The sequence below is a fragment of the Anomaloglossus baeobatrachus genome, chromosome 1, assembly GCF_048569485.1.
Source record: "Anomaloglossus baeobatrachus isolate aAnoBae1 chromosome 1, aAnoBae1.hap1, whole genome shotgun sequence".
Classification (NCBI taxonomy): domain Eukaryota; kingdom Metazoa; phylum Chordata; class Amphibia; order Anura; family Aromobatidae; genus Anomaloglossus; species Anomaloglossus baeobatrachus.
Window position 1 is genome coordinate 446,245,486 of NC_134353.1, and position 27,008 is coordinate 446,272,493.

Consider the following 27,008-nt stretch of genomic DNA (forward strand, 5'->3'; position numbering starts at 1 on the left):
AGAAAACATGGTGATATCTGATCATAGTCCGGTGAGATTGGGTATCAGAGAGAAGTTCAAGAGAGGTACAGATATCATATGGAGATTTCCATCGTTTTTTCTCAGACAAGATAATTTCCACAGGGTATTACGAGAGTGGTGGGGAGAATTCACAGAGGAAAACAAGGAACACAAAGGGAACCCAGTGCTATACTGGGAAACGGCAAAAGCGGTCTTGAGGGGTCGCCTGATTGGATATGCGGCCATGATCAAAAGGAAAACCAATGAGAATTATAATGCCCAGAGTGAAGCAGTGCGGGTAGCATACACAAAGTATTTGGCAAATAGATCTCCCACGACAAAAGACAGATGGTTGGAGGCGAAAAGGGGGTTCGATGAATGGGCCAAAAAAAAGGAACAACTATTTTGGTCGCACAGGGAAGCAGAGTTACATAGATTTGGCAACAAGGCGGGGAGGATGCTGGCAAATTTGGCAAGGGGTAGCTTGAAAATGACAGTGATTTCCAAACTAAAAAGAAAGGGGGGGTAGGTGACCACAGATCCTAAGGAAATTAATAAATTGCTGGGACATTTTTATAGAAAACTATATGGGCCAGGAAACAATGACATGACTGACGAGGCAGAGTGGTTAAGACAAGCGCACTTGCCTAGCTTAACAGAGGAAGATCTGAGTGACCTAAATGCAGATATCACAGTTGAGGAGGTGACTAGAACAATCGGGGAGCTTAACACCAACAAGGCACCAGGCCCCGACGGTTTTAACAGCGAGTTTTATAAGGCTATGAGAGATCTGATCTCGCCGGATTTAACTGCTGTATTTAATGCATTTTTGGAAGGAGAGGAAATTCCTAAAAATTCAAATGTAGCATATATCAAATTACTCCCTAAGGGAACTAAAGAGCTGGATGATCCCTCTAGTTGTAGACCCATATCACTTATATACCAGGATTTAAAAATAATATCTAAGATTATGGCTAATAGATTGGCCATGATTCTTCCAAGGATCATTACAGAGCACCAGGTAGGGTTTATTAAAGGGAGAAATGCTGTCACTAATATCCGGAAGACAATACTAGTGGTGGATGCGGTGAGATTGGAACAGATAGAGAGGGGGGCAAGACCCGCTCTAGTTACACTCGAGGCAGAAAAAGCGTTTGACAATGTAAATTGGAGCTGGCTGGACAAAGTACTAGAGGCCACAGGGATTGTAGGCAAAATGAGGCTTTACATTAGGAATCTTTACGCTAACTCGGGAGCTAGGATACACACTCCAGGTTTTCTATCAGACGTGTTCCCTTTGATGAAGGGAACAAGACAAGGCTGCCCGCTATCTCCCCTTCTATTCAACTTGGCCATTGAACCATTGTCAAGAATACTGCAGGGCCCGAATAGTTTTAAAGGGATTAAGGTAAGGGGAACTGAAATAAAGACAGCGCTTTTTGCCGATGATGTCATACTATATATGGGGGATCCTAACGTGGATTTGCCACAGACTCTAGCCCTAATTGAAAAATTTGGATTAGTCTCAGGATTCAAATTGAATAAAAAAAAGTGTGAGATCCTGTTCCTAAAAGGGGGGAATGCAAGAGATGGTTGTACAGTATATGTGGCATTCCTATAGCACAGACATCACTTAAATACCTGGGAATTCATATAGGAAGAACGGTGGAATCAATTTACGAGATGAATTATGGCCCACTAATTAGGAAAATTATAGCACAACTAAAAGGATGGAAGGGTCTGCCTCTACCACTACTGGCAAGGTGCCACCTGATAAAAATGATGAGCTTTCCTAGGCTGTTGTACCCATTCCAGACGATCCCGATATTGCTAAAACTGAGGGACGTAAATAGGCTCAACTCAGCGTATGCGGATGTTATATGGAGGGGAAGGAAACCTAGAATAAAGTTACAATCACTGATGAAGTCAACGGAGGAAGGAGGTCTCAGTTTCCCAGATGTTCGGGATTATAACCTGGTGTGTATAATGAGACATGTGTTTGATTGGATGAGAGGAACGAGCAGGCACTCAGACTATGGCATGGAAGCCAAGTATGCATCACCGTGGGATTTGACGTCCATTTTACTCTCCCCATTGTCCAGGGCGGATGGGCACATAAGGAACTCAATCTTATTCCGAGATACTATGCTAACATGGAAACTGGTAAGAAAGAAATTGGGACTGTCATGGAAAGTATCTAAGTACATAAACCCCTGGGCATCTCCGAACTTTCCCATGGGACGGGAAAATAAGCTATTTACTAGATGGAAAGAGAAGGGCGTCGAGAGAATGAAGGATGTCATGAATGTGGAGGAGAGAAGGTGGCTGACAGGACGGGAATTGCTTGACAAGTATGACCTTAATAGCTCACATATCATCCAATATGAACAACTGAAGCATGGAGTATTTGTAGATTTGGGGGAGCTTGGAAAGGAATTGAATAAGAGTTTGATTGATGAGCTTATGGAAAGTGATGTAGCAAGTGTAAATGTTTCCCAAATTTACAGAACATTTCGGGGAATGCTTATATCTGGGGAGGATTGCCGTACTCTAAAGGCTGCTTTACACCAGGCAATCTATCGTGCGATAGATCGTCGGGGTCACGGTTTTTGTGACGCACATCCGGCATCGCTGGCGATGCCGGCCTGTGTGACACCTCCTAGCGACGCAGTATCGCTCACAAATCGTGAGTCGGGTACTGCTCGTTAGGTTCCATAATATCGTTTACTTTAGTTGACCATCGTTTCCGTGGTAGCACACGTCGCTCCGTGTGACACCACGGGAACGATGAGCAGCTCACCTGCCTCCCGCGGCCGCCGCCGTCTCTATGTGGAAGGAAGGAGGTGGGCGGGATGTTTACGTCCCGCTCATCTCCGCCCCTCCGCTTCTATTGGCCGGCGCCCGTGTGACGTCGCTGTGACGCCGAACGTCCCTCCCACTCCAGGAAGTGGACGTTCGCCGCCCACAGCGAGGTCGCACGAGAGGTAAGTATGTGTGACGGGGGTTACTAACTTTGTGCGACACGGGCAGCGATTTGCCCGTGACGCAAAAAGGACGGGGGCGGGTACGATCGATTGTGAAATCGCACAATCGGTCGTACTGTGTAAAGCAGGCTTAACAGCGTGGGGGAAACAATTGAAAGGGCAGGAAGTTGTAGGGGATATATTGAAGGGATGGGTACAGATGCGGAAACATGTTACCAATGAGAGATGGAGAGACACCCAATTTAGAATTTTACACAGGGCTATTATGGGCTTCAACATTCCGGAAAGAGATATGCGGTGTCCTAAATGTCAAAGAGAAAAAACAGATATGCTACATGGACTATGGGAGTGTAAGGAAATTCACAGGTTCTGGAATCAAGTTAGATTATTTGTCCAGGCAACATGGGGAATTTCTGGAAATCTAGAGCTAATGGTGTGGATTTTTCATTCCTTTGAGGGAGGAGTAAGAGGGGGATCGGACATGCCGGGAAAGAAGAAATATACAATAGTACATGACATAGCCATGATAGCCAAACGGTTCATCTTAAAGCATTGGATACAAAGGGAGGGACCATCCATAAAAGAGGTCATCGGTGAATTACATAATTTATTGAGGCTGGAGAAAGTGGAAGCGGAAAGGGACAAAGACAGGTTGACACCCAAGTTCTTTGGGAAATGGAGAAACTTCATTGAAAGTCAGTTTACTCAGGGAGAAATAGATAATCTGATGACACCTTTTGTACAATCGGAATGGTACCTTCTGAATGATATCCAGGACAACCTGGGTAAATTGAAAATCACGTAGGTGTGGGTTCCAGAGGGAAGGAGAGACGAGACGCTAAGGTAGCAACAAGACGTGCCAGAAAATTTGGAAGCATTCGGTGTTGGCACAGGGGCTTAATGATTCTAATTGACTTGTATCGCGTCTGTTATTTCTTAGTACTTTTGCCTTGGTTTAATAGAGACCATATCAATCAGATAAACAGTTTAAAATATCAAGTTGGGGCATCGCACCCTATTATGTCACATATTGTCAGACAAATGTTTTTCCTTGTGTAACCATGAATATCTTGTTATGTTTATAAAAAATTGGAAAATCAATAAAAAGTTTTGGAAAAAAAAAAATAAATAATCTTTAGCTTCACTCACCTAGTTTTAAAACAATCAAAAAATAATCTCTAGTTCCATAATCCAACCTTGTACAGTATCTGTTCTTGTTGTCTAAAATCTGCATTTCTTCCCTTGCCCTTAATTAGAAGCAGACCATAAATGACAGGATAAAAGAGTTAGTTAAGGAGTGGGAGTCTACTGCCCAAGTCCAGATGCCCAAAATTTACTTTTTTTTATGAAGAAAAGAGACTTCAGTCACTTTCTACAGTCAATGCCATAAGTCAATATTTCTTATATATTTGTGTATATTTTGTATATATTTTTATTGTGGTTGGTCAGGAGATTGCATAACAACTGACCACTCACTAATGAGACAAGACAAGACACTGTCTAAACACTTATACATTCCTATAGACCATTAGTGAAAAGAAAAAAGTTTTGGTACCGTGTTAGCCAGCTGAAAAAAGATTGCTCTCAATGGGAGGAACAGAACTGACTAATCCACATTGTGGGGGAGGGGGGTGGGGGGAGGGAGTGGATAAAGATAACTTGGTCACTTTGACTGATGACCTGGGTGAGTCCACCCTCCTGGTTTATTGTTTCTAGATGGAAGGAAACCGGTGAAGCTTACCAAGCTCTCCACTACCATCGAGGATATAACCTTGGATCAATTATGTAATATGGAAGCAGAAACTAACCATGGAGGGTCCCTATGGTATACCTGTGGATGTCAACATTGTGGATGTCAATTATCTAATTTAGCCTCCTGGGAACCTCAGTGTTGCAGGGGGGAAACACATTGAGGCAGAAGAATATGGAGTAAGGCCACATTATATGTATAGTAATGTGATCCAGACAAATCTTTAATTCACTGATTGAACTGTGAGCAAAGGAACATCTGAAGAGACATCGGACTGTATTGTTATAATCTTTGGCCTTTACTAATACTTCAGTGAAGTGATTTATGGATACAAATACCAACAAGTAATGGAAAAAATAATGGATGTGGACTATCTAGTACATTATTAATAAGATTGTTCTGATAAGGGTCCTGCTTAAAATGATCTTGTGTTTATTTTGCTGGTTGTGATCATTTACAACCCTATTAAGTTAATTCCTATTATGCTGTCTATAATAATTTTTGTGTTATACATATCGGCTCATTAGAGAAGGGCATTTTAAGACATTATACTAAGAAGGACACATGAGTTAGGCCCTGATAAATAATTACACTTAGTCCCTGTATTATAGAGAAGGGTGAGTGAGGATAAGTGAAGGGAGAGCCACTGTGGAGCGGGGGTGTTGCGGGCGGGGAGGGGGACGCTGCGCTCACCACGCTCAGGTCCGGCGCTGCTGCTGGCTTGCTGCTGCTCGGTGGCTCGAGCGGTGGGCCAGATCTGGGGACTGGAGCGGCACTCCTCGCCCGTGAGTGAAAGGGGTGGTTTTGGGTTTGGGGAAGTTGGTCCGTGATGCCACCTACGGTTTGTGGTGAGGTCGCGGGGGCAGCGCGGTGCCAGATGGCACGGTAGTACTCACTCAGCCAAGAATAGATACAGAGTCTCCGGTAAAACAAGCGGCTGGATGGACGGTGTGAGGCAAATCCCGGGATATGAAGATGAATTATGACTTCCAGTCATAATCGCTCATCACTCCCTGGCAGTGCCCCCCTCCCTTCTTGTCCTCAATGTCCAGCATCTGTGAAGGTGTCACATCCCATGGCCATCTCCTATGATATGGAAATTAGGTGATGTGGGAACAATGGACACAGGATGACTCCCTGCCGTGACCCTGTGGTAGGAGCTGCTATCTAATTAGCAAGGCTATGGAAGTATCCAGACAGAACGACTCCAGTAAAAAATGGTTCATATCTCGCAAGCCATATTTCCGATAAATATGGCAACCATAAAAATGGTGTCTCCGCATGCGGACGATGCTGGCACACCCTTTTTATGGGAGCGGGAGCTTGGGAAATACCCCAGGCGTGATATCAGCCAATGGGGAACTAGTAGACAAGTCATGAGTCCTCTCATTCTGTAGCTAAATTCATAACTGTCACAATGAGAGCATTGGCGTCCGCCTACGACGCTCCCAGGCCAAGTTATGGCCATATTCCATGTTGTGGATTTTGTCCATAACTCCAGCCAGGGGTGGAGCAGTGCTCCCTCTGAGGTTACGAAGGTAGGAGGGGACCTGGATTTGCCCAGGTTGATAACCCTACTTCGGCCATTTTCCAGTGTTCTTTCGCTGGGGGTCACGTGCAGGAAACATCTGTGGGAGTTCCTAGAAACCTGGTCTACAGCGCCCCCCTGTGGCCAGACGCACAAGGTAACTGATTGAATTGCATACCTGTTTGTAAACCATGCTTTATCTGTAACTGTACTCTGACCTATGTATATTCTGTAGATTCCCTATTGTATATATTGTAGTTTCTAGTGTGCTTTAGGCTGATTAAATTATATAATTAATCTTGGGCTGTTCTGTTATCTCGATCTTGAATCCCACGTCTGTGTGTTCGGCTAATAGTTACCGTGAAGCGGTTGGTGGCAGCGAGTTGTGCCAAGGATTATTGTGGGGAGGCCAGTGAGATTCGGGGAGGTTTTATATATTCCGCCCGCGGAGGTCGGGGGAATATATACCCTACTCTCACCGGGGACCCTTCAATAATCGGCATAAGTAGTATAGCGGCCTCCTTGCTTATTGTCGGGCAATTCCATAATTGGCCTGACTATAAGAGGGGCGCTAGAGAGCGCGTCACGTGCTCTGTCTGTCGGTCGGGAGGTATAAAGGAGGGGTGACCCCCCCACTTGTTACCCCCCGATTGTGACGTACTGGTAGCCAGCGCGGGGATTTCTGAGTGACCCCCCCGGTGGTTTGTGACATATTGGTGGCATAGCGGTGGGATCGAGATAATAGTGTGTGTGAGTGTGAGACCCATACTCCCAGACACTAAAGACTGCCTGCAGCAGCTGTGGCTGCTGGGGTCTTCAGACTAGCTCAACACTAGAGTGTCAGAGTGCAGATACTGTAAGGTGTGTGGGTGCATCAGGTGTCAGTTCTGTGTCAGTGACCAAAAGTCTGCAAGAATGGCTGATGGCACCAGGAGCAGAGCTATGCAACTGGCCAATGCTAAAGCAGGAGCCGAAGAGAGGGAGGACGGTGCTGTGGACAGTAATGAGGAGGTTGCCCACGAGTCCTCCAGGAGCTCGACGCCAGAGAACAGCTCTGCAGAGGACATTGCACAACCTGGCAATTATGGACAAGATGAGGAGCAGCTCACCCAAGGGTCCTCAACGAGCCAGATGCCAGCCCTCCGCTCTGCAATGGACAGTGAATCACCAGGCTCCGCAGCGGGCCGCAGATCACCACGTGCCATTCCACCGAGCCTGGGAGGCTCGGATAGCCTTCTTCAAATGGCTATGGCCCTTCTCCAGGCTGGAGACCGGGATACCTACGAGATACTCATGGCCGAGCGTGAGCGACAGGCAGCGCGTGACGCTGAGGCTGCGGAGCGGCAAGCAGTGCGTGAGGCTGCGGAGCGGCAAGCAGCACGTGAAGAGCGCCAGGCAGAGCGTGACTACCAGCTGCAGCTAGCTCAGCTCCGGCCCTCATCAGCCACATGTGACCTTCAAAACACCAAACTTCCAAAGGTCCGTGTTGAGGACTTCCCAGTGCTGGAGAAGGATGGAGACTTGGACTCTTTCCTGACTGCTTTTGAACGGACTTGCTTGCAGCACCATCTGGACAAGGATCAGTGGGCCAAATACCTGACCCCCCGTCTAAGGGGTAAGGCCCTGGATATCCTTGGGGACTTGCCTGCTGAGGCAGATCAGGGCTACGACACCATCAAGCGGGCCCTGATCCAACAGTACAACCTCACTCCAGAGTCCTACCGCAAGAAGTTCCGGACCCTGCAAAAGGGACCAAAGGACTCCTGGGCTGACCACCGGCGGGCACTTGCCCGAGCTGCCGACCACTGGACCCAAGGCCTGCAGCTTTCCACCGGACCGGAGATCCTGGACTTGTTCATCACGGAGCAACTCTTGTGGAACTGCCCTGAGGATCTCCGCCAGTTCATCCGAGACCAGAAGCCAAAGGGGTCCACGGCTACAGCTGCCCTGGCCGATGACTACACCAACAATCGGGCTCCTGAGGCCAGGAGAGCGGCCACCAGCAGCACCTGGAGAGGGGGTAAGATGAACTCTGCGACTGCCCCACCTGCCCCTAGACTGCAGGGGGTGTCCCCCTCAACTCCCCTCTCCAGGCCCGTGGCAGAACCAAGACGGTGCCACCAGTGCAACCTACCTGGACACTTCAAGGCCATGTGCCCTCAGCGTCCCAAGGCCCCGGCTCCGTCCCCGTCCCAAGGGCCGCCCAAGGTGTATTGTGTGGGTGGGGGTGGTGGTAGGTCCCTGGACAGCTTCCAACCTGTCACCGTCGGCCGGTCTGTGACCATGGGACTGCGAGACAGCGCCTCGGAGGTGACTCTGGTGCGGCCTGAGATGGTGTCCCCCCAAGACTTGATCCCTGGAAAAACCCTCGCTGTCTCCGGGATTGGAGGCATTGACCCGGCGCTGCCTGTTGCTGACATTTATGTGGACTGGGGCGCAGGGCGAGGGGTGAGGGAGGTGGGGGTAACTGATCGGATCCCCGCAAACGTGCTACTTGGGACAGATTTGGGGCAGATAACCTCCCAGTTTGGGCCCCCACCAAGGGCTGAACCTTCAGCCAGTACGGACATGACTCCTGACAATGTTAATGTGTTATCTATGAATGATGTGAGAGAGGAGGGAGTGAACTCTGATTTTTCTGCTTGCATAGACACACACACAGCTGCAGCTGTGACAGGAGGGGAGGGGGTCAGAGAAAGGTGTGACAATGCCTCTACAAGTAATCAGCCTGTGAGCTGGGATCTGCTGCCCTCTGCAGGGATAAGCAGAGAGCAGGGTGCTGCAGGGGGAGGACCAGTGTGTGGGGTGGGGGCTACCACAGCAAATGTGGGGTCCCCAGAGATTTCACAGCGGGGTTCTGTTGCTGCAGGAGGGGAACAGGCAGGTGAGATTGGGGCCGGTCCAGGAGCGGAAGTGCTCCCAGGTAAGATCTCGGTGCATGGTTCCCCCACAACCGGGGTGTCAGGAAGCCAGGTCGGTCTGCCTGAACCGGCGACTTGGTCAGGAACGGAGGAGGAGCAGGCACGACCCACGGTCGCAGCGGCTGTGGCCGCTGTCACCCGCAGTGGGAGTGCTGGAAGCCAAGGGGCCTCCCGGAGGTCCGATAGCTCTTCCCCTTCTGACCAAGTGGCAGCCGAGTCAGGTGGAGGCCAGGACACAGATCCCGGGGTACTGACCGAAGATGTGATAGTCTCGTCGATTCTGGCCACATCTAGTCAGGGGTTTCAGGCAGCGTTAGAAGCTGACGACAGCCTGAAAGCTCTTAAGGAGCAGGCGGCACAGCCTCCCTCGGACTCGGACCCGGAGCGAGTGGTCTGGGACCAAGGACGGCTGTACCGGGCCACGGTCCAGCAGGGTTCACCGGAGGCGTGGCCCAGGGACCGACAGTTGGTGGTACCCTATCCGTTCCGGACGGAGTTGTTGCGGATCGCACATGAGATTCCGATGGCCGGACACCTAGGGATCGCTAAGACCAAGGCCAGGTTAAACCAGCATTTCTACTGGCCAAAAATGGGGGCCGATGTGGCTGCCTACTGCCGTTCGTGTGAAACCTGTCAGAGAGTGGGGAAGGCGGGGCCACGCCCCAAAGCCCCACTGGTATCTCTGCCCATCATCGATGAGCCTTTCAGGAGGGTGGCTGTGGATCTGGTCGGCCCGCTGGCCATCCCCAGCAGCTCCGGGAAACGCTTCATACTGACGGTAGTGGACTATGCCACCCGGTACCCAGAAGCAGTGGCCTTGTCGTCCATTCGGGCTGACAAGGTGGCCACCGCATTGCTGGAGATTTTCTCCCGAGTGGGTTTTCCCCAGGAAATGCTCACTGACCGGGGGACCCAATTCATGTCCCAGCTGATGGAGGCCCTCTGTAAGCAAGTCCAGGTGCGACATCTGGTGGCCAGCCCGTACCATCCACAGACTAATGGCCTGTGCGAGCGGTTCAATGGCACCTTAAAGCAGATGCTTAAGATGTTGGTCGACTCCCATGGGCGTGACTGGGAGCGGTATCTCCCACACCTGTTATTTGCTTACCGGGAGGTTCCACAGGCCTCAACAGGATTCTCACCGTTTGAGCTCCTGTACGGGCCCCCTGGCTCTGGTGAAAGAGGCTTGGGAAGGGGATTTGGCCACCCCTGGAGTGTCGGTTATCGAGTATGTCATGCGCTTCCGGGACAAAATGCAGGCCTTGACGCAACTGGTACACGACAATATGGCTCAAGCCCAGGCCGATCAGAAGCGTTGGTACGACCAGAACGCTTGTGAGAGGACCTACCAAGTGGGTCAAAAGGTGTGGGTACTGGTCCCCGTACCACAGGACAAGCTTCAGGCAGCCTGGGAAGGCCCATACCTCGTGTATCAGCAGCTCAACCCTGTGACGTACCTGGTCACCCTGGACCCTGCCCGTGGAAGGCGGAAGCCCTTCCATGTGAACATGATGAAGGCACATCATGAGCGGGAGGCATGTGCGCTCCCCGTGTGCAACCTGCCCGAGGAGGGAGAAGCGGAAACCCTCTTGGATATGCTAGCCCAGGTTAGGGCCGGCGGATCCATTGAGGATGTGGAGGTTGGCCACCAGCTCTTGGAGGACCAACGGTCCCAGCTGTGGGCCACCCTCCTCCCCTTCCGGGGGTTGTTTACCAACCAGCCCGGAAGGACTGACTTGGCTGTCCATCACGTGGACACTGGGGATCATCCCCCGATCCGGCGTTCAGCATATCGGGTCTCCCTGGAGGTGCAGCAACACATGCGCCAGGAGATTGACGAGATGCTGAAGCTGGGGGTGATCCAGGCATCCAACAGCGCTTGGGCCTCGCCTGTAGTCCTCGTCCCTAAGAAGGACCGAACCACTCGGTTCTGCGTGGACTACAGGGGGCTCAATGCTGTCACGGTCGCCGATGCGTACCCAATGCCACGCATCGATGACCTGCTCGATCAGTTGGCCGGGGCTCAGTACCTGACCATCATGGACCTGAGCCGGGGATATTGGCAGATCCCCCTGACTCGCAAGGCCAGGGAACGCTCTGCCTTTATTACCCCATTTGGACTATACGAGTCCACGGTGATGCCATTCGGGATGAGGAATGCCCCTGCCACTTTCCAGCGGATGGTCAACACCCTGCTCAAGGGACTTGAAGGGTACGCGGCCGCGTACCTAGATGACATTGCCGTCTTCAGTCCCACCTGGGAGGACCACCTAGAGCATCTAGCACAGGTGCTCAGGCGGATCCACCGGGCAGGTTTGACCATCAAGCCGGGAAAGTGTCAGCTGGCCATGAGCGAGGTCCAGTACCTCGGTCACCGGGTAGGCGGGAGAACACTGAAGCCCGAGCCTGAGAAAGTGGAGGCCATCGCATCCTGGCCCACCCCCAGGACCAAGAAGCAGGTGATGTCCTTCTTAGGGACCGCCGGGTACTATAGGAGGTTTGTTCCACGCTATAGTAGCCTGGCAAAGCCCTTGACGGACCTCACCAAGAAGAAGCTGCCCTCTGCAGTCGATTGGACAATGGACTGCGAGACAGCCTTCCAGGCCCTAAAGGACGCCCTGTCCAGCCCGCCCGTGCTACAGGCAGCCGACTTCACGCGGCCGTTTGTAGTACAGACCGACGCCAGTGACTTCGGCCTCGGTGCGGTGCTCAGCCAGGTGGACTCTGCGAGCCAAGAGCACCCAGTCTTGTACCTGAGCAGGAAGCTGTTACCAAGGGAAGTGGCCTATTCCACGATGGAGAAGGAGTGCCTGGCCATAGTGTGGGCCCTGCAGCGTCTGCAACCCTATCTATACGGGCGCCACTTCATCGTGGAGACGGACCACAATCCCCTCAGCTGGTTGCACACCGTCTCTGGGACGAATGGGCGATTGTTGCGATGGAGCCTTGCGCTCCAGCAATACAACTTCACCATTCGCCACAAAAGGGGCCGTGACCACGGTAACGCAGACGGGCTGTCCCGACAAGGAGAGGTCGCGGACGGGCGCACGGGGGAACACCGGAGTGTGCTGCCCCCTAGCGCCCTCAAAAGGGGGGAGGTGTGAGGCAAATCCCGGGATATGAAGATGAATTATGACTTCCAGTCATAATCGCTCATCACTCCCTGGCAGTGCCCCCCTCCCTTCTTGTCCTCAATGTCCAGCATCTGTGAAGGTGTCACATCCCATGGCCATCTCCTATGATATGGAAATTAGGTGATGTGGGAACAATGGACACAGGATGACTCCCTGCCGTGACCCTGTGGTAGGAGCTGCTATCTAATTAGCAAGGCTATGGAAGTATCCAGACAGAACGACTCCAGTAAAAAATGGTTCATATCTCGCAAGCCATATTTCCGATAAATATGGCAACCATAAAAATGGTGTCTCCGCATGCGGACGATGCTGGCACACCCTTTTTATGGGAGCGGGAGCTTGGGAAATACCCCAGGCGTGATATCAGCCAATGGGGAACTAGTAGACAAGTCATGAGTCCTCTCATTCTGTAGCTAAATTCATAACTGTCACAATGAGAGCATTGGCGTCCGCCTACGACGCTCCCAGGCCAAGTTATGGCCATATTCCATGTTGTGGATTTTGTCCATAACTCCAGCCAGGGGTGGAGCAGTGCTCCCTCTGAGGTCACGAAGGTAGGAGGGGACCTGGATTTGCCCAGGTTGATAACCCTACTTCGGCCATTTTCCAGTGTTCTTTCGCTGGGGGTCACGTGCAGGAAACATCTGTGGGAGTTCCTAGAAACCTGGTCTACAGCGCCCCCCTGTGGCCAGACGCACAAGGTAACTGATTGAATTGCATACCTGTTTGTAAACCATGCTTTATCTGTAACTGTACTCTGACCTATGTATATTCTGTAGATTCCCTATTGTATATATTGTAGTTTCTAGTGTGCTTTAGGCTGATTAAATTATATAATTAATCTTGGGCTGTTCTGTTATCTCGATCTTGAATCCCACGTCTGTGTGTTCGGCTAATAGTTACCGTGAAGCGGTTGGTGGCAGCGAGTTGTGCCAAGGATTATTGTGGGGAGGCCAGTGAGATTCGGGGAGGTTTTATATATTCCGCCCGCGGAGGTCGGGGGAATATATACCCTACTCTCACCGGGGACCCTTCAATAATCGGCATAAGTAGTATAGCGGCCTCCTTGCTTATTGTCGGGCAATTCCATAATTGGCCTGACTATAAGAGGGGCGCTAGAGAGCGCGTCACGTGCTCTGTCTGTCGGTCGGGAGGTATAAAGGAGGGGTGACCCCCCCACTTGTTACCCCCCGATTGTGACGTACTGGTAGCCAGCGCGGGGATTTCTGAGTGACCCCCCCGGTGGTTTGTGACAGACGGGTCCCGCAGCCGACTGCTGTGGTCACTCCCGGACGGTTGGTGGTGGCTGCCTTTCCCTGCACCTGTTGTGTATCTTCGGTCCCGATGGCTTCCCACCGGTAACCCGCTCCCCAGCTTGGACAGGTGCCGGAGGAGCCCCTTTTGCCCGCAGGCTCTGGCCCTGGGAATTCTAGCTGTGGCGGTAGCTGTATTTCCCTTTCTCGGTTTGGACGGTTGCCTTCAATCGGGTCTTTGCTGCTAGGAAACCCCGGAGGTTCCGGTCGCTAACGGATTTGACCGGTTTAACGGCGACTCCAAGCCTGGTCGGGATCCGTAGGCCCTGCCGGTTTGTGCTGGCTTCTCTTCGCTCACCGGTTCGGTACCGGCGGGCCACCTCCTGTCCCCGGTCCTACGGTTCCGCGTCGATCGGCCTCTCCTGCAGATGGCCACCACCGTCTGCCAACATCAGCCCCTGACAGCCCCTTGAGGGAGGCAACAAGGATTTGTGTGTGACTGATGTGCCTATCTCGGGGTGTAGGGTGTGTTGTTGCAGTACCTGTGACGACCGGGCTTGTCCAGGGCGCCACAGGGGCATCAAGTAACATTAGGATTAGGGATGATCGAAAACCTTATTATTCGATTCGATGAATATCCGACGAATACCTCGCCGCTATTCGAGTATTCGGAAATATTCGACCCCCAAGGTAAGTCTATAGGAAACCAGAATAATTTTACGTCGGACCTGTCGGTGACCTGTGGTGACTGAGGAAAAGGCTGAAATGGATGGGAAAAGGCTGAAACAGTATGGACACAGTCTGTAGAAGGTGCCTCACTGCATTTCTGGTGTCTTTGAATAACGTGCTCAGAGCAGCACGCAGCGTTTACATAGTCAACAGAACAGCTCTCAAACCAAAGTAAAAGCGGGGAAATTGCTAAGACACAGTTTCTAGTGCCTAATAACTGTAATAAAACATCAAATCAAGCCCCGATCTCCCAAAAAAAAAAACACTTTAGCATATGTTCACATGTTTCGTTTTTTACATTTTTACTTCTTTTTCGATTAGACAGGGCTGTAACTTCTACATTATATTGGTGTCTGTTTCACACCTCCTTTTTTGGGACATATTTGACAGTACTTTAAAAGGTCAGCTACAATGTGCCCGTTGAGATGTTGACCTTGCCTCCTCCTCCACCAGCATCACCGGCTCCAGTGTCCCTCTACTGAAATGTAGGAAGGGCCACTGGCTGTCCTCAAATCTCAGACTTCTTAGGACTCTCAGGTGGGCCCTGTAACATACATTGGGGAGGGATGGCAATTTGTAGTTTTCTGCGTCCTCTATGTCATTAGTGTGAAAGTTGGAATACGTACTCCATAACACTTTACAGTTCTATTGCCAATGTGGCCATTTGAGTATTGGCCTTGTCCTTCTCCTCCTCCTCCACCAACACCAGTGGCCCTCTATTCAAATTATATTCAAATGATTCAGAAATGTATGTTTTATGGACACATGAACGCAACGCTGGGACATCGAAGCTGATGTCGTTGATAATGATTGCATCTGACCAAAAGCAGGTTGGGAGCAGGAGACATCATCGCCTGCTGCCTAGACCGCAGTTTGTGAAGCATGCAGCACCGTGGAAGTTGCAGTTGTTTCACTCTGGAACTCAGGCTTTATTCTACTATCTAACACAGAGGATTTAAAAAAATTCAGTTTCCCCATGGGGGAATGGTTCAAACACCATGTAGCACAGCATCAGAAGGTACTCCCAACAGCTCCCAAAGCTTTTTTTTGAAAATTGGTAGGATAAGCAACAAGGCATAACATGCCAAGGAGTTTAATACATTCAGTTCCCATAGGGTGTAGTGGTTCAGACACCATATAGCAAAGCATCATAAGGTACTCCCAACAGCTTTTTTTTTAAAAAAAATTGGTAGGATTTGCAACAGAGCATAACATGCCAAGGAGTTTAATACATTCAGTTTCCCCAGGGAATAATGGTTCAGACAGCATGGAGCACTGCATCAGTAGGTACTCCCAATAGCTTTTTTTTTAAAAAAAAATTGGTAGGATAAGCAATAGGGCATAACATGCCAAGGAGCTAAAAAAAATTCTGATTTTGCAGGGGGCCATGTGTACACACCATGGAGCACAGCATCAATAAAGAACACAAATAGAGACTGCCTGACCAATTGTTCTAGACAGCGTAGCCTCGACAGTGCTTGTGCCAGTGCATAATGTATAAAGGCTTGAAAAATATTGCCCTGGGTGATTGGGCCAAACAATTACATCGCAGGAGCATAACAAGTTACATTAGTCATGCGGTCTCATTAGATGATAGAAGACAAAATAGTCTTAAATGAGAAACAATGGAACTTATTTGAACTTAAGAAATCCAAATTTTGGGGCTACTCTTATTAATGGGTATTGTAAACAGGCGGCCTGAGATACTCTGGGGCAATCCATCTATGGTTCATTTTGATCATCATCAAACTGTCTGCACTTTCCATGGGTAGTCGTGTGCGACTATCTGTTATCATCGACCCCGCTGAGCTGAAAACACGTTCAGACAACACACTCGCAGCAGGGCAAGCTAGCACTTCCAAAGCGTATACTGCGAGGTCTGGCCAAGTTTTGAGCTTGGAAAGCCAATAGTTAAAGGGAACAGTAGACTCTGAAAGCACGCTGAAACAGTCACCTACATTGTCACTCACCATCTTACTTAACTGTTCATTCCTTGTCATAACTCCCCCAACCGTTATCTGATTCACAGTTGATGGTTTGTTGAAAATGGACCAGTTTTGGCACATTAGTTCCCTGCCTGTGTTGCTCCTACAATGCGTAGCCCTCTCTTGTAATCCTGTTGCATGAGATGACACGCTACCTCTGACGCCAGCATGATCTGAGGGTAATCATTTCATCAACTGCTCCACTACAGCCCTCTTGAATGTTTCCGTAGTACAATCCTTATGTGCCTCGACAAGTAGCGAAGCGAATTTGTCTTTGTAGCGTGGTTCAAGGAAGATACATAACTAGTATTTGTTGTCTAGCAAAATGTGGACTAGCCGACAGTCATGAGAAAGGCAGTGTGACATGAACTGTGCCATGTGTCCCAGACTCCGAACTGGAAACCTTTGTGTGTCACTGCTAAGAATACATTCTGTCACCCTAAACCTCCTCTCCTCCTCAGTCTCTCTCTCCTCCTCATGCTCCTTCTCAGGCCATCCATGCTGGACAGCCCTGAAGCTCGAGTTGTCAATCTATTGGTTACCAACTTCAAAGCATTCCTGTTCTTCATCATACTCCTCATCGTCATCCTCATAATGCTGACCAAAGGTGGCCTGAGCTTGTTGGACAAGGTTGTGCGGAATATTAGCAACCATTGTGAAGTCTGGATCCACAGACAACTCGGGTGCATGAACACTTTGATCAGTCAGACCATCCAGAGTGCGTTTCAATAAACAAATCAGTGGAATTTAAATGCTGATAACAGCATCCTCACTGCTCACAATGTTTGTACAGTAATCGAAATTCTTCAAGACCTGACAAATGTCTACAATCCACACCCACTTGTCAGAACTTATATCTGGCAGCTGCGTCTGACGGGCATGTTCAAGCTGGAATTGGGATACTGCCCTCTGCTGCTCATGGATCCTGGCCAACATATGATAGGTTGACTTCCATCTCGTACGGAGGTCACATATTAGTCTATGACGAGGCAAGTGTAAGCGCTGCTGCAGCACTGCCAGGCCAGCAAAAGAGGGAGATGACTTGCGGATATGTGTGCTAATACGTCGTACCTTGGTAGGTAGGTCTGGTATCCCAGGGTATTTCTTCAGAAAGTGCTGAACTACTAAATTTACAACATGGGCCATACAAGGAACGTGTACAAGCTTTCTAAGCTTTAAAGCCGCTACCAGATTACGACCATTATTGCACACTACCATCCCTGGACGGAGGTCCCATGGCTGAAGCCACTCATCTGTCTGCTCAGTTATTGCTTTCAAAAGCTCAGGTGCCGTGTGCAATTTGTCACCGATACAGATAAGCTTCAGTAGAGCGTGTTGCCGCTTAGCCGTGGTAGTGCTCCAGAGATCCCAGCTGGTGAATGATGTCGACGGTTGGACACTGGCAGATGTTGAGGAGGATGCACAGGAGCCAGATGAAGAGGAGAAGGGAGTTGTTGCTGTGTAGTAGGCTACTGAACTGTGATTGAAGTGTGCCCCGCTATTCTGGGTGTGGGAACTATATGGGATGTTGCCGACTCACTCTGTACCAGCCACCACCAGGTTCACCCAGTATGCCATCAATGAGATGTAGTTTCCCTGTCCACTTCCAATTCTTTTCAAAGATCTGTGGTATGGACAACTGAACGGAATGGTGGGATACTGAAGCGGATGTGGTCATTGATGATTGCGTTTGGCCAACATCAGGTTGGGAGAAGGAAGCATCAGCGCCACCTTCTTGCACACCAGTTTGGGAAACAGGCAGCCCAGTGGAAGTGGCAGAGTTTTGAGTCTGGAAATCGTGTTTTTCACCTAGCGCTGTCAACCACCTAGTACTGTGCTTGGCTAACATATGGCTTCTCATGCTGGAGGTGCCCAAGCTGGAAGTATTTCTGCCTCTGCTAAGCTTCGTTTGACAGATTTGACAAATGGCAACAGTTTGGTCCGAAGGACTCTTGGAAAAAAACGCCCACACAATCGCACCACAGACACTTGGACTCTGAGATGACTGAGGTGATGCACGGACCCTTGGACTCTGAGATGGCACAGGTGGTGCATGGACCCTTGGACTCTGAGATGCCACAGGTGGAAATGTCATGTGCACAGTTGACTGACTTCTGCCAGTGGTCGAAACCCTATGTCTTACAGCCAACAGCCAACATATATTATGCTACAGACAATCTCCTATTTAAGAAACATAATGATCCAAAGTTTAATGCCTCAGATATACCAAGAGGACCTTGTTCTTGCAATGTGAAGAGCTGCAAAACCTTCTCTCATGTAGAGACCAAAGACTGGATACAGATCCCAACACACAGCAGGATTATAAGACTATTATAAGACTCCTGGGGCATTCACATGTTCCTCTTCCAATGTGATGTACTTAATCCTGTGCACTATATGTGGTATTGGGGAGTTTTATGTTGGAGAAACAGGACAGAAACTGAGAGCTAGGTTGAAGGCTCATCATCACACAATTACAGACAAGAAAAAACCCTTAAAACAGGGGTCTCAAACACGCGGCCCGCGGGCCGCATGCGGCCCGTCAGGCTGCTTCGTGCGGCCCCCAGGCCCGTGCCCCTGGTCACTATCGCGGCCGGTGCAGGGGCCGCAGCCACTGTCTGCGCTTTGTTAGATGAGTGTTTTGCCGGCACTGCGCTCTCAGAGGCAAGGACTGTGCGCGCGCAGCGCCGGCAAAACATTCATCTGACATAAATCGCTGCCAGGGGCAGTCACCGGGGCACGGCCTGCAGACGGCGAGAAGCAGAGGTGAGGAGCCGAGGGAACGCGGGACAGGTGAGAAGAATGGTGTTTTTTTATTTTTTGAGTATGTGAAGGACGGCACATTAACCCCTTAGCGACCTATGACGTATTGGGTACGTCATAGCTCCCTGGTACTTAAGGACCCATGACATACCCAGTACGTCATGGTGAAATCGCGGCCCCGGTGGCTGCGATCGCTGTTTGCATTGCAAATAGCAAATATACCTTAGATTCGGGGAGGAGGGAGCCTCACGAGGGGTGGTGTCTCCTCCCCGGACCTACGGAGGCTGTGATTGGCTGTGCGGCGTTCGTCAGCCAATCACAGCCACTGTAATGTTACAGCCATTGAAAATGGCTGTAACATTGAAATCCAGCCCTGATCAGTGCAGCTGTAGCACCGATCATTGGCTGGAGCTGGGTGACCTCAGTTTCACCCGCCCCCAGCTCTGATTGGAGAGATCGGTCACAAGGCCGGTCTCTCCAATCACTGTGGATCTGGGGCCAGAGACCGCCCCCTCAGCTTCACTCCAGCATCCGTGGGTGGAAGCCAAGAGCGATCGGTAAATTATTGCGCCCCCTTTCACAGGCCGCCGCCACTGCCCCCCCCATTACTACAGGATGGGGACATTACTATAGAATAGGGACAAGGTGGGCACATGACTATAGAACAGGGACAAGGTGGGCACATGACTATAGAATAGGGACAAGGTGGGCACATGTCTATAGGATGGGGACAAAGTGGGCACATGTCTATAGCATGGGGACAAGGTGGGCACATGTCTATAGGATGGGGACAAGGTGGGCACTTGTCTATAGGATGGGGACAAGGTGGGCACATGTCTATAGGATGGGGACAAGGTGGACACATGTCTATAGGATGGGGACAAGGTGGGCACATGTCTATAGGATGGGGACAAGGTGGGCACATGTCTATAGGATGGGGACAAGGTGGGCACATGTCTATAGGTTGGGGACAAGGTGGGCACATGACTATAGAATAGGGACAAGGTGGGCACATGTCTATAGGATGGGGACAAGGTGGGCACATGTCTATAGGATGGGGACAAGGTGGGCACATGTCTATAGGATGGGGACAAGGTGGGCACATGACTATAGGATGGGGACAAGGTGGGCACATGACTATAGGATAGGGACAAGGTGGGCACATGTCTATAGGATGGGGACAAGGTGGGCACATGTCTATAGGATGGGGACAAGGTGGGCACATGACTATAGAATAGGGACAAGGTGGGCACATGTCTGTAGGATGGGGACAAGGTGGGCACATGTCTGTAGGATGGGGACAAGGTGGGCACATGTCTATAGGATGGGGACAAGGTGGGCACATGTCTATAGGATAGGGACAAGGTGGGCACATGTCTATAGGATGGGGACAAGGCTTGGGACATTACTAAAAGATGGGGACATTACAAGGATGGGCATAATACTATTGGATGGGGACATTACTATAGAATAGGGACAAGGCTGGGGTCATTACTATAGGATGGGGAACACTACTAAAAGATGTTGTCCAAAATTTCTATTTAGTGATTGTAAGACTATTAGTTACAAGAAAGGGATAAAATGTAAAAAAAAAAAAAACAAAATAAAACATGACTTTTTTTTACCATCAAAATGGTTTTTTTTTTGGTTTTTTTATTTAACCAAAGAATGTGCACATTTGTTATAATAAACAAGTGAAAAATGTTGAAAATCAGTGATCCAAAGGTGTGGAAAAAAATATATATGGTACCAAAAAAAATGTCACTTTTTCCCGCAAAGAATGCGGCCCCCCAAATTATTTTTCTCCTCTGTGCGGCCCATACACCCAGCCGAGTTTGAGACCCCTGCCTTAAAATATATAATCATACAAATACACTTGATTTTATTAATAAGTTCCAATAGAATAAAACAATGTGATGAATAGCAATCAGGGCAGTCCTTTTTAATAATCATACGTACACCCTGCTGTGGAAATCCTAATATGAGGGTGCCCAGCCTGCAATATACCAAATTAGGAGCCACAGAGTGACTCACCAACACATATGATGGACAAAGTAGATAAGGCCCGAATATAGCACTAACTCAAAACCAGTAGGTAATACAGAAGAATTCCAACATGTACAACTTAATCAGATATAGCAACATGTGATAATAAAACTTAACCTTTAATTGGGTTATTTAAAATGACGTAAATAACATACAGTGATCCAAACACCATTTAAAACCAGAAAAATGTTGAGGCCAATACAGTTCATGTATTTATGGCGCCAACATATTTCAATATACAGGGGAACGGGAAACGTTCACTCTTTACAACCAACACAGGAGGGATAGGGAGATCTTGTGCATAGTTGGCTATAATGGCACTGCTAGTAAGCTGAATTATTGCTGGGTATATGTAGCATACAGAATATATATATGATCACAATAAAAATAGTATGCCAATTAACCCAGTCAGCATTAGTACCATTAGGCTTAAATGGATGAAAATAATCGCCCAGCTGTAAATTTACAATAGTGTAAAATACCAACAAAGGACAATTTAAGCCGAAACAAACACCATAGACTATAATATCCAAAAGATGGCGACTCCTATATGGATATACTATGCTAGATATCAATTATATCCTATGGCATATAATGAGAAAAAACAAATGCAATATCAAGACCACTTGAAGTAGAACAATCTTACCCAGTCCTTTCGTCCCATGGATGGGTCAAAGTTCTCCCGTGTTGTATAGTCTAAATACCGGCACGGTGGGAGTAGTGGTTTGGTCACTAGCCCTGTCTGGGATTAAACTGACCCTTTAATTATCCACAATGACTCCCGCCCTTACAAGGGCAGTCCACAGCTGGCCCTGTTGTGGCTGACCCTTAGTAGAAGAAACCAGGTTGACTCCCGACGCGTTTCACATTATCTGCTCATCAGGGGAGGCGTAGAACCCCCGAGTTAGAGGACCCGCCTCACTTAATTATGCAAATGGCACAACGGTAATAGGGAAGATCCGGGTTGCAAACAGAATTAGCCCATAAGGAGATGATCTAGCACAGCGATCTAATGAATAGCCAGGCTCAAGATATCTCTGGATGTACATTACTGCATATAGTTTAATATAAACAAACAGATCGTTCTTACCGAATGACCGAGTAGAACGTGCGCTATCTCATAGTGATCAGGCGGTGGGGTGTAATACTTCCTGGTTACCCGGTCACATGGGTGATCACGTGGATAAACAGGAGCATGTGGGAGAGGAGGATGATGTGAGTCGCGTCACAGAACACTGGACGCGCATCATCAGATGGTGACTGATCGGTGGAACGCAGGACTTCCTGGTTCTCCGGTCACGTGAGCGGTCATATGGTCTGCAGTGAATCAGTAGAGAAGGGGAGGAGGCGACAGAGGCGTCTCCATAACGTCAAACCCACATTCCATGCCATGACGCACTAGGTGCTCATCATGTAGCAGTGACCGGCCGGTTAAAACACAAGGCTGCATTCGTAAAAGGCTACGTGATAGTCACATGGTGTAGAGAGGGGGCGTATACCATGTCAGCCTCACAGGCCGGTCACAACATCATCGTTACAGGGGAGTGTGTTCAACAAACTTTATCATCACATACAAATACACACTGCAGACACATTAAAGAACATACAATCCTCCCACATTATAAGAAAAAAGGGGAAGTCAAAAGTTACACCACAGCAACCTGACAACACCAGAGAAAACGAAATTGGAGTTTATATGTAACCAATCTATTCAAGCTATAGATGTTTAGATCACTCATGTGATATTCATTCATGAGGTGAAATCAGTAGATAGTGCATGTGATGGGTGGGTGTAACCCACATAAAAGCATATTATCCAAAAGCACTACCCAGGTGTAATAATAGTACCAATATGATGTAAATAGCCAAGATTGGAGAGGGGGGGGGCACAAGGGGAATCACTGAACTCATGTTGAGGAGATAGAAAGTGATATAGAGTGACTTGCAATGGCAGTCAGATATATATATACAATATCCCAATAGGACATCAGGAAAATATACAACCTGATAGGGGAATTCAAATGACAATTACTAGAATACCAAACAGGAAGCTAACAGACAAGTAGAGAGAGGATGAAGAGACCAATATTTATATAAAGCATCCATAGTTGAGTTGTTCATTCAAACCAGAGGGGGAGACCGTATTGAGCCGGAAGATCCATCTTGCCTCCTTTTGTAAGATCAACCGGTCCCAATCTCCCCCTCTGATCGGTTTTTCAATTTTTTCAATGCCAATGAACTTTATGGCGTCTTTTTTCCCACCATGGGAGACATTGACATGACGTGCCAAGGAGGTGTCCCTGTCATGTTCAATGTCTCTCATGTGGTCCCCAATACGTCTGCGGAACTCTCTCCTCGTCTTACCGACATATTCGAGTCCGCATGTGCATGTTGCCTTATAGATGACGCCTTTTGTACGGCAATTAATAAAATCCCGGATAGTAAATTATTCCTGAGTAACATTTGACATGAAAACTTTGCCTGGTGAGACAGACGAGCATGACACGCAATCGCCACATCTGTGGCACCCCTTCAGATTAGATCTGAGCCAGGTTTCCTGCTTTGGTGCCACAAAGTGACTGTGGACCAGTCTGTCACCTAAAGATCTACCCCTCCGATAGGTGACTTGGGGATAGGGACCCACCGATGTTTCGAGGTCGTTGTCCATTGTCAAAATTGACCAATGCTTTTCAAAAATGTTTCTGACAAGATTAGCTCCATTAGAAAACGTGGTGATAAATCTTGTAACGGAGTTACCAGCCTCCTTCTTGGAGGGTTTTAAGAGGTCAGATCGATTCTTGGATCTTGCCTCTTTAAAGGCCTGACTCAACACTTTTTTGGGGTAGCCACGATCAAGAAAACGCTTCCTGAGGTCATTTGCTTGTGTCATAAATGAAGCGTCCTTGGAGCAGTTTCGGCGAATTCTATAATATTGTCCCTTGGGAATTCCCCTCCTGAGGGGAGCCGGATGGTTACTGTCCCACCTCAGGAGGGAATTGGTGGCAGTTGGTTTTCTATAAGTAGACGTACTCAAGGTACCATCCTTCGTCTTGCTGATGAGAACATCCAAGAATGGCAACGAGACAGGGTCCGCCTCGTATGTGAAGCGGAGGCCTATCCCGTTATCATTCAATTGGTTTACAAAGGTCACCAGATCGTCCCGGGTACCACGCCATATAACGAATATGTCGTCGATAAAGCGTGCCCATAGATCGATCTGATGATGCGCGTCCAGTGTCCTGTGACGCGACTCACATCATCCTCCTCTCCCACATGCTCCTGTTTATCCACGTGATCACCCATGTGATCGGGTAACCAGGAAGTATTACACCCCACCGCCTGATCACTATGAGATAGCGCACGTTCTACTCGGTTATTCGGTAAGAACGATCTGTTTGTTTATATTAAACTATATGCAGTAATGTACATCCAGAGATATCTTGAGCCTGGCTATTCATTAGATCGCTGTGCTAGATCATCTCCTTATGGGCTAATTCTGTTTGCAACCCGGGTCTTCCCTATTACCGTTGTGCCATTTGCATAATTAAGTGAGGTGGGTCCTCTAACTCGGGGGGTGGGACCAAGGCCTTTTTTAACCTCAGTACATCACACATCCTCATGGATACCAGGCCACATAGGTTTGAGCTCTATGTTGAGCCACCGCTGTGATTTTCAGGTGTTCTACGCCTCCCCTGATGAGCAGATAATGTGAAACGTGTCGGGAGTCAACCTGGTTTCTTCTACTAAGGGTCAACAACAACAGGGCCAGCTGTGGACTGCCCTTGTAAGGGCGGGAGTCATTGTGGATAATTAAAGGGTCAGTTTAATCCCAGACAGGGCTAGTGACCAAACCACTACTCCCACCGTGCCGGTATTTGGACTATACAACACGGGAGAACTTTGACCCATCCATGGGACGAAAGGACTTGGTGAGATTGTTCCACTTCAAGTGGTCTTGATATTGCATTTGTTTTTTCTCATTATATGCCATAGGATATAATTGATATCTAGCATAGTATATCCATATAGGAGTCGCCATCTTTTGGATATTACAGTCTATGGTGTTTGTTTCGGCTTAAATTGTCCTTTGTTGGTATTTTACACTATTGTAAATTTACAGCTGGGCGATTATTTTCATCCATTTAAGCCTAATGGTACTAATGCTGACTGGGTTAATTGGCATACTATTTTTATTGTGATCATATATATATTCTGTATGCTACATATACCCAGCAATAATTCAGCTTACTAGCAGTGCCATTATAGCCAACTATGCACAAGATCTCCCTATCCCTCCTGTGTTGGTTGTAAAGGGTGAACGTTTCCCGTTCCCCTGTATATTGAAATATGTTGGCGCCATAAATACATGAACTGTATTGGCCTCAACATTTTTCTGGTTTTAAATGGTGTTTGGATCACTGTATGTTATTTACGTCATTTTAAATAACCCAATTAAAGGTTAAGTTTTATTATCACATGTTGCTATATCTGACAAAGTAGATAAGGTATAAAAAATCCAGCTTACCCACATTGGCCTGTCCTAGGATGTGCGATACCACAGGCCCAAAGCAAAATGTTTTTACAATAGTCTACCCATAATATTTCATCTCAAATCTTAATATTGTTATCATTTGTTCTACACCCCTCTTATCTCCTCTTCCCACAATTGCATACAAGAGTTCTGTCGTGCCTCCCCCATACTGTGGAAGTCTCTACCACAACATATCAGACTCTCACCTACTGTGGAAACCTTCAAAAGGAACCTAAAGACCCACCTATTCTGACAAGCTTACAACCTGCAATAACCCCCAGACCAGTACACCACTGCAAAACCAGCTCTGCTCCCACCTAATGTATCCTCACCCATCCCCTGTAGACTGTGAGCCCTCATGGGCAGGGTCCTCTCTCCTGTACCAGTCTGTTTTTGTAACGTTCATGATTGCTGTACTTGTTTTTATGTATACCCCTTTTCACTTGTAAAGTGCCATGGAATAAATGGCGCTATAATAACAAATAATAATAATACTTTGTTATTATTGGAAAGCTTTGATTTGCAATTCATAAAAAACTTTCCATTTCTTATTTACGAGACAAGACCATTCACAATTATTTAAAATCTTAATGTTCTTAAATCCTTGGTTTTACATCTGACATATGCTTTTTCTTTTCAGGGTGATTCTGGGGGCCCCCTCGTGTGCAGGAACCGTATTGAAGGATTGGTCTCGTTTTCTGGACTTTTCTGTGGAGACCCTCGTACCCCAGATGTATATACTCGAATTTCAGCATTTCTGCCTTGGATTCAGAGTGTGATAAGCAGACGTTAAAAGAAGAAAAAGAAACAGTGGAATGCTAATTTTTGTTTGATTCTTTTATAATTATTTAGGTGTATTAGAAATGTGGGGTATATACACCGTGTGCAGAATTATTAGGCAAGTTGTATTTTAGAGGATATTTTTATTATTGATCAACAACTATGTTCTCAATCAACCCAAAAGACTCCAAATTATCAAAGGTTACTATTTTTGGAAGTTGGAGTGTTTTTTTTTTAGATTTTGCTATCTTAGGAGGATATCTGTTTTTGCAGGTAACTATTACTGTGCAGAATTATTAGGCAACTTAATAAAAACCAAATATATTCTCATCTCACTTGTTTATTTTCACCAGGTAAACCAATATAACTGCATAAAATATAGAAATAAACATTTCTGACAAAAACAAAACCCCCAAAAATTAGTGACTAATATAGCCACCTTTCTTTATGATGACATTCAACAACCTACCATCTTCTGTCTGATTCTGTCAGTTGCTTGATCTGTTTACGATCAACATTGCATGCAACAGCCACCACAGCCTCCCAGACACTGTTCTGAGAGGTGTACTGTTTTCCCTCCCTTTAAATCTCACATTTTATGAGG

At 48.1% G+C, this 27,008-nt stretch overlaps 1 protein-coding gene across 1 annotated transcript in view; it reads left to right on the top strand.

The window, feature by feature from the left end:
- Positions 1-26,436, top strand: part of PRSS57 (serine protease 57) — a 237,403-nt gene extending 210,967 nt beyond the window's left edge. The window contains exon 5 of the mRNA XM_075337881.1: positions 26,265-26,436. Within this exon, the coding sequence (XP_075193996.1) occupies positions 26,265-26,417 (153 nt within the window). The 3' untranslated portion in view covers positions 26,418-26,436. The remainder of the gene's footprint in view (positions 1-26,264) is intronic.
- Positions 26,437-27,008: the final 572 nt, after the last annotated feature.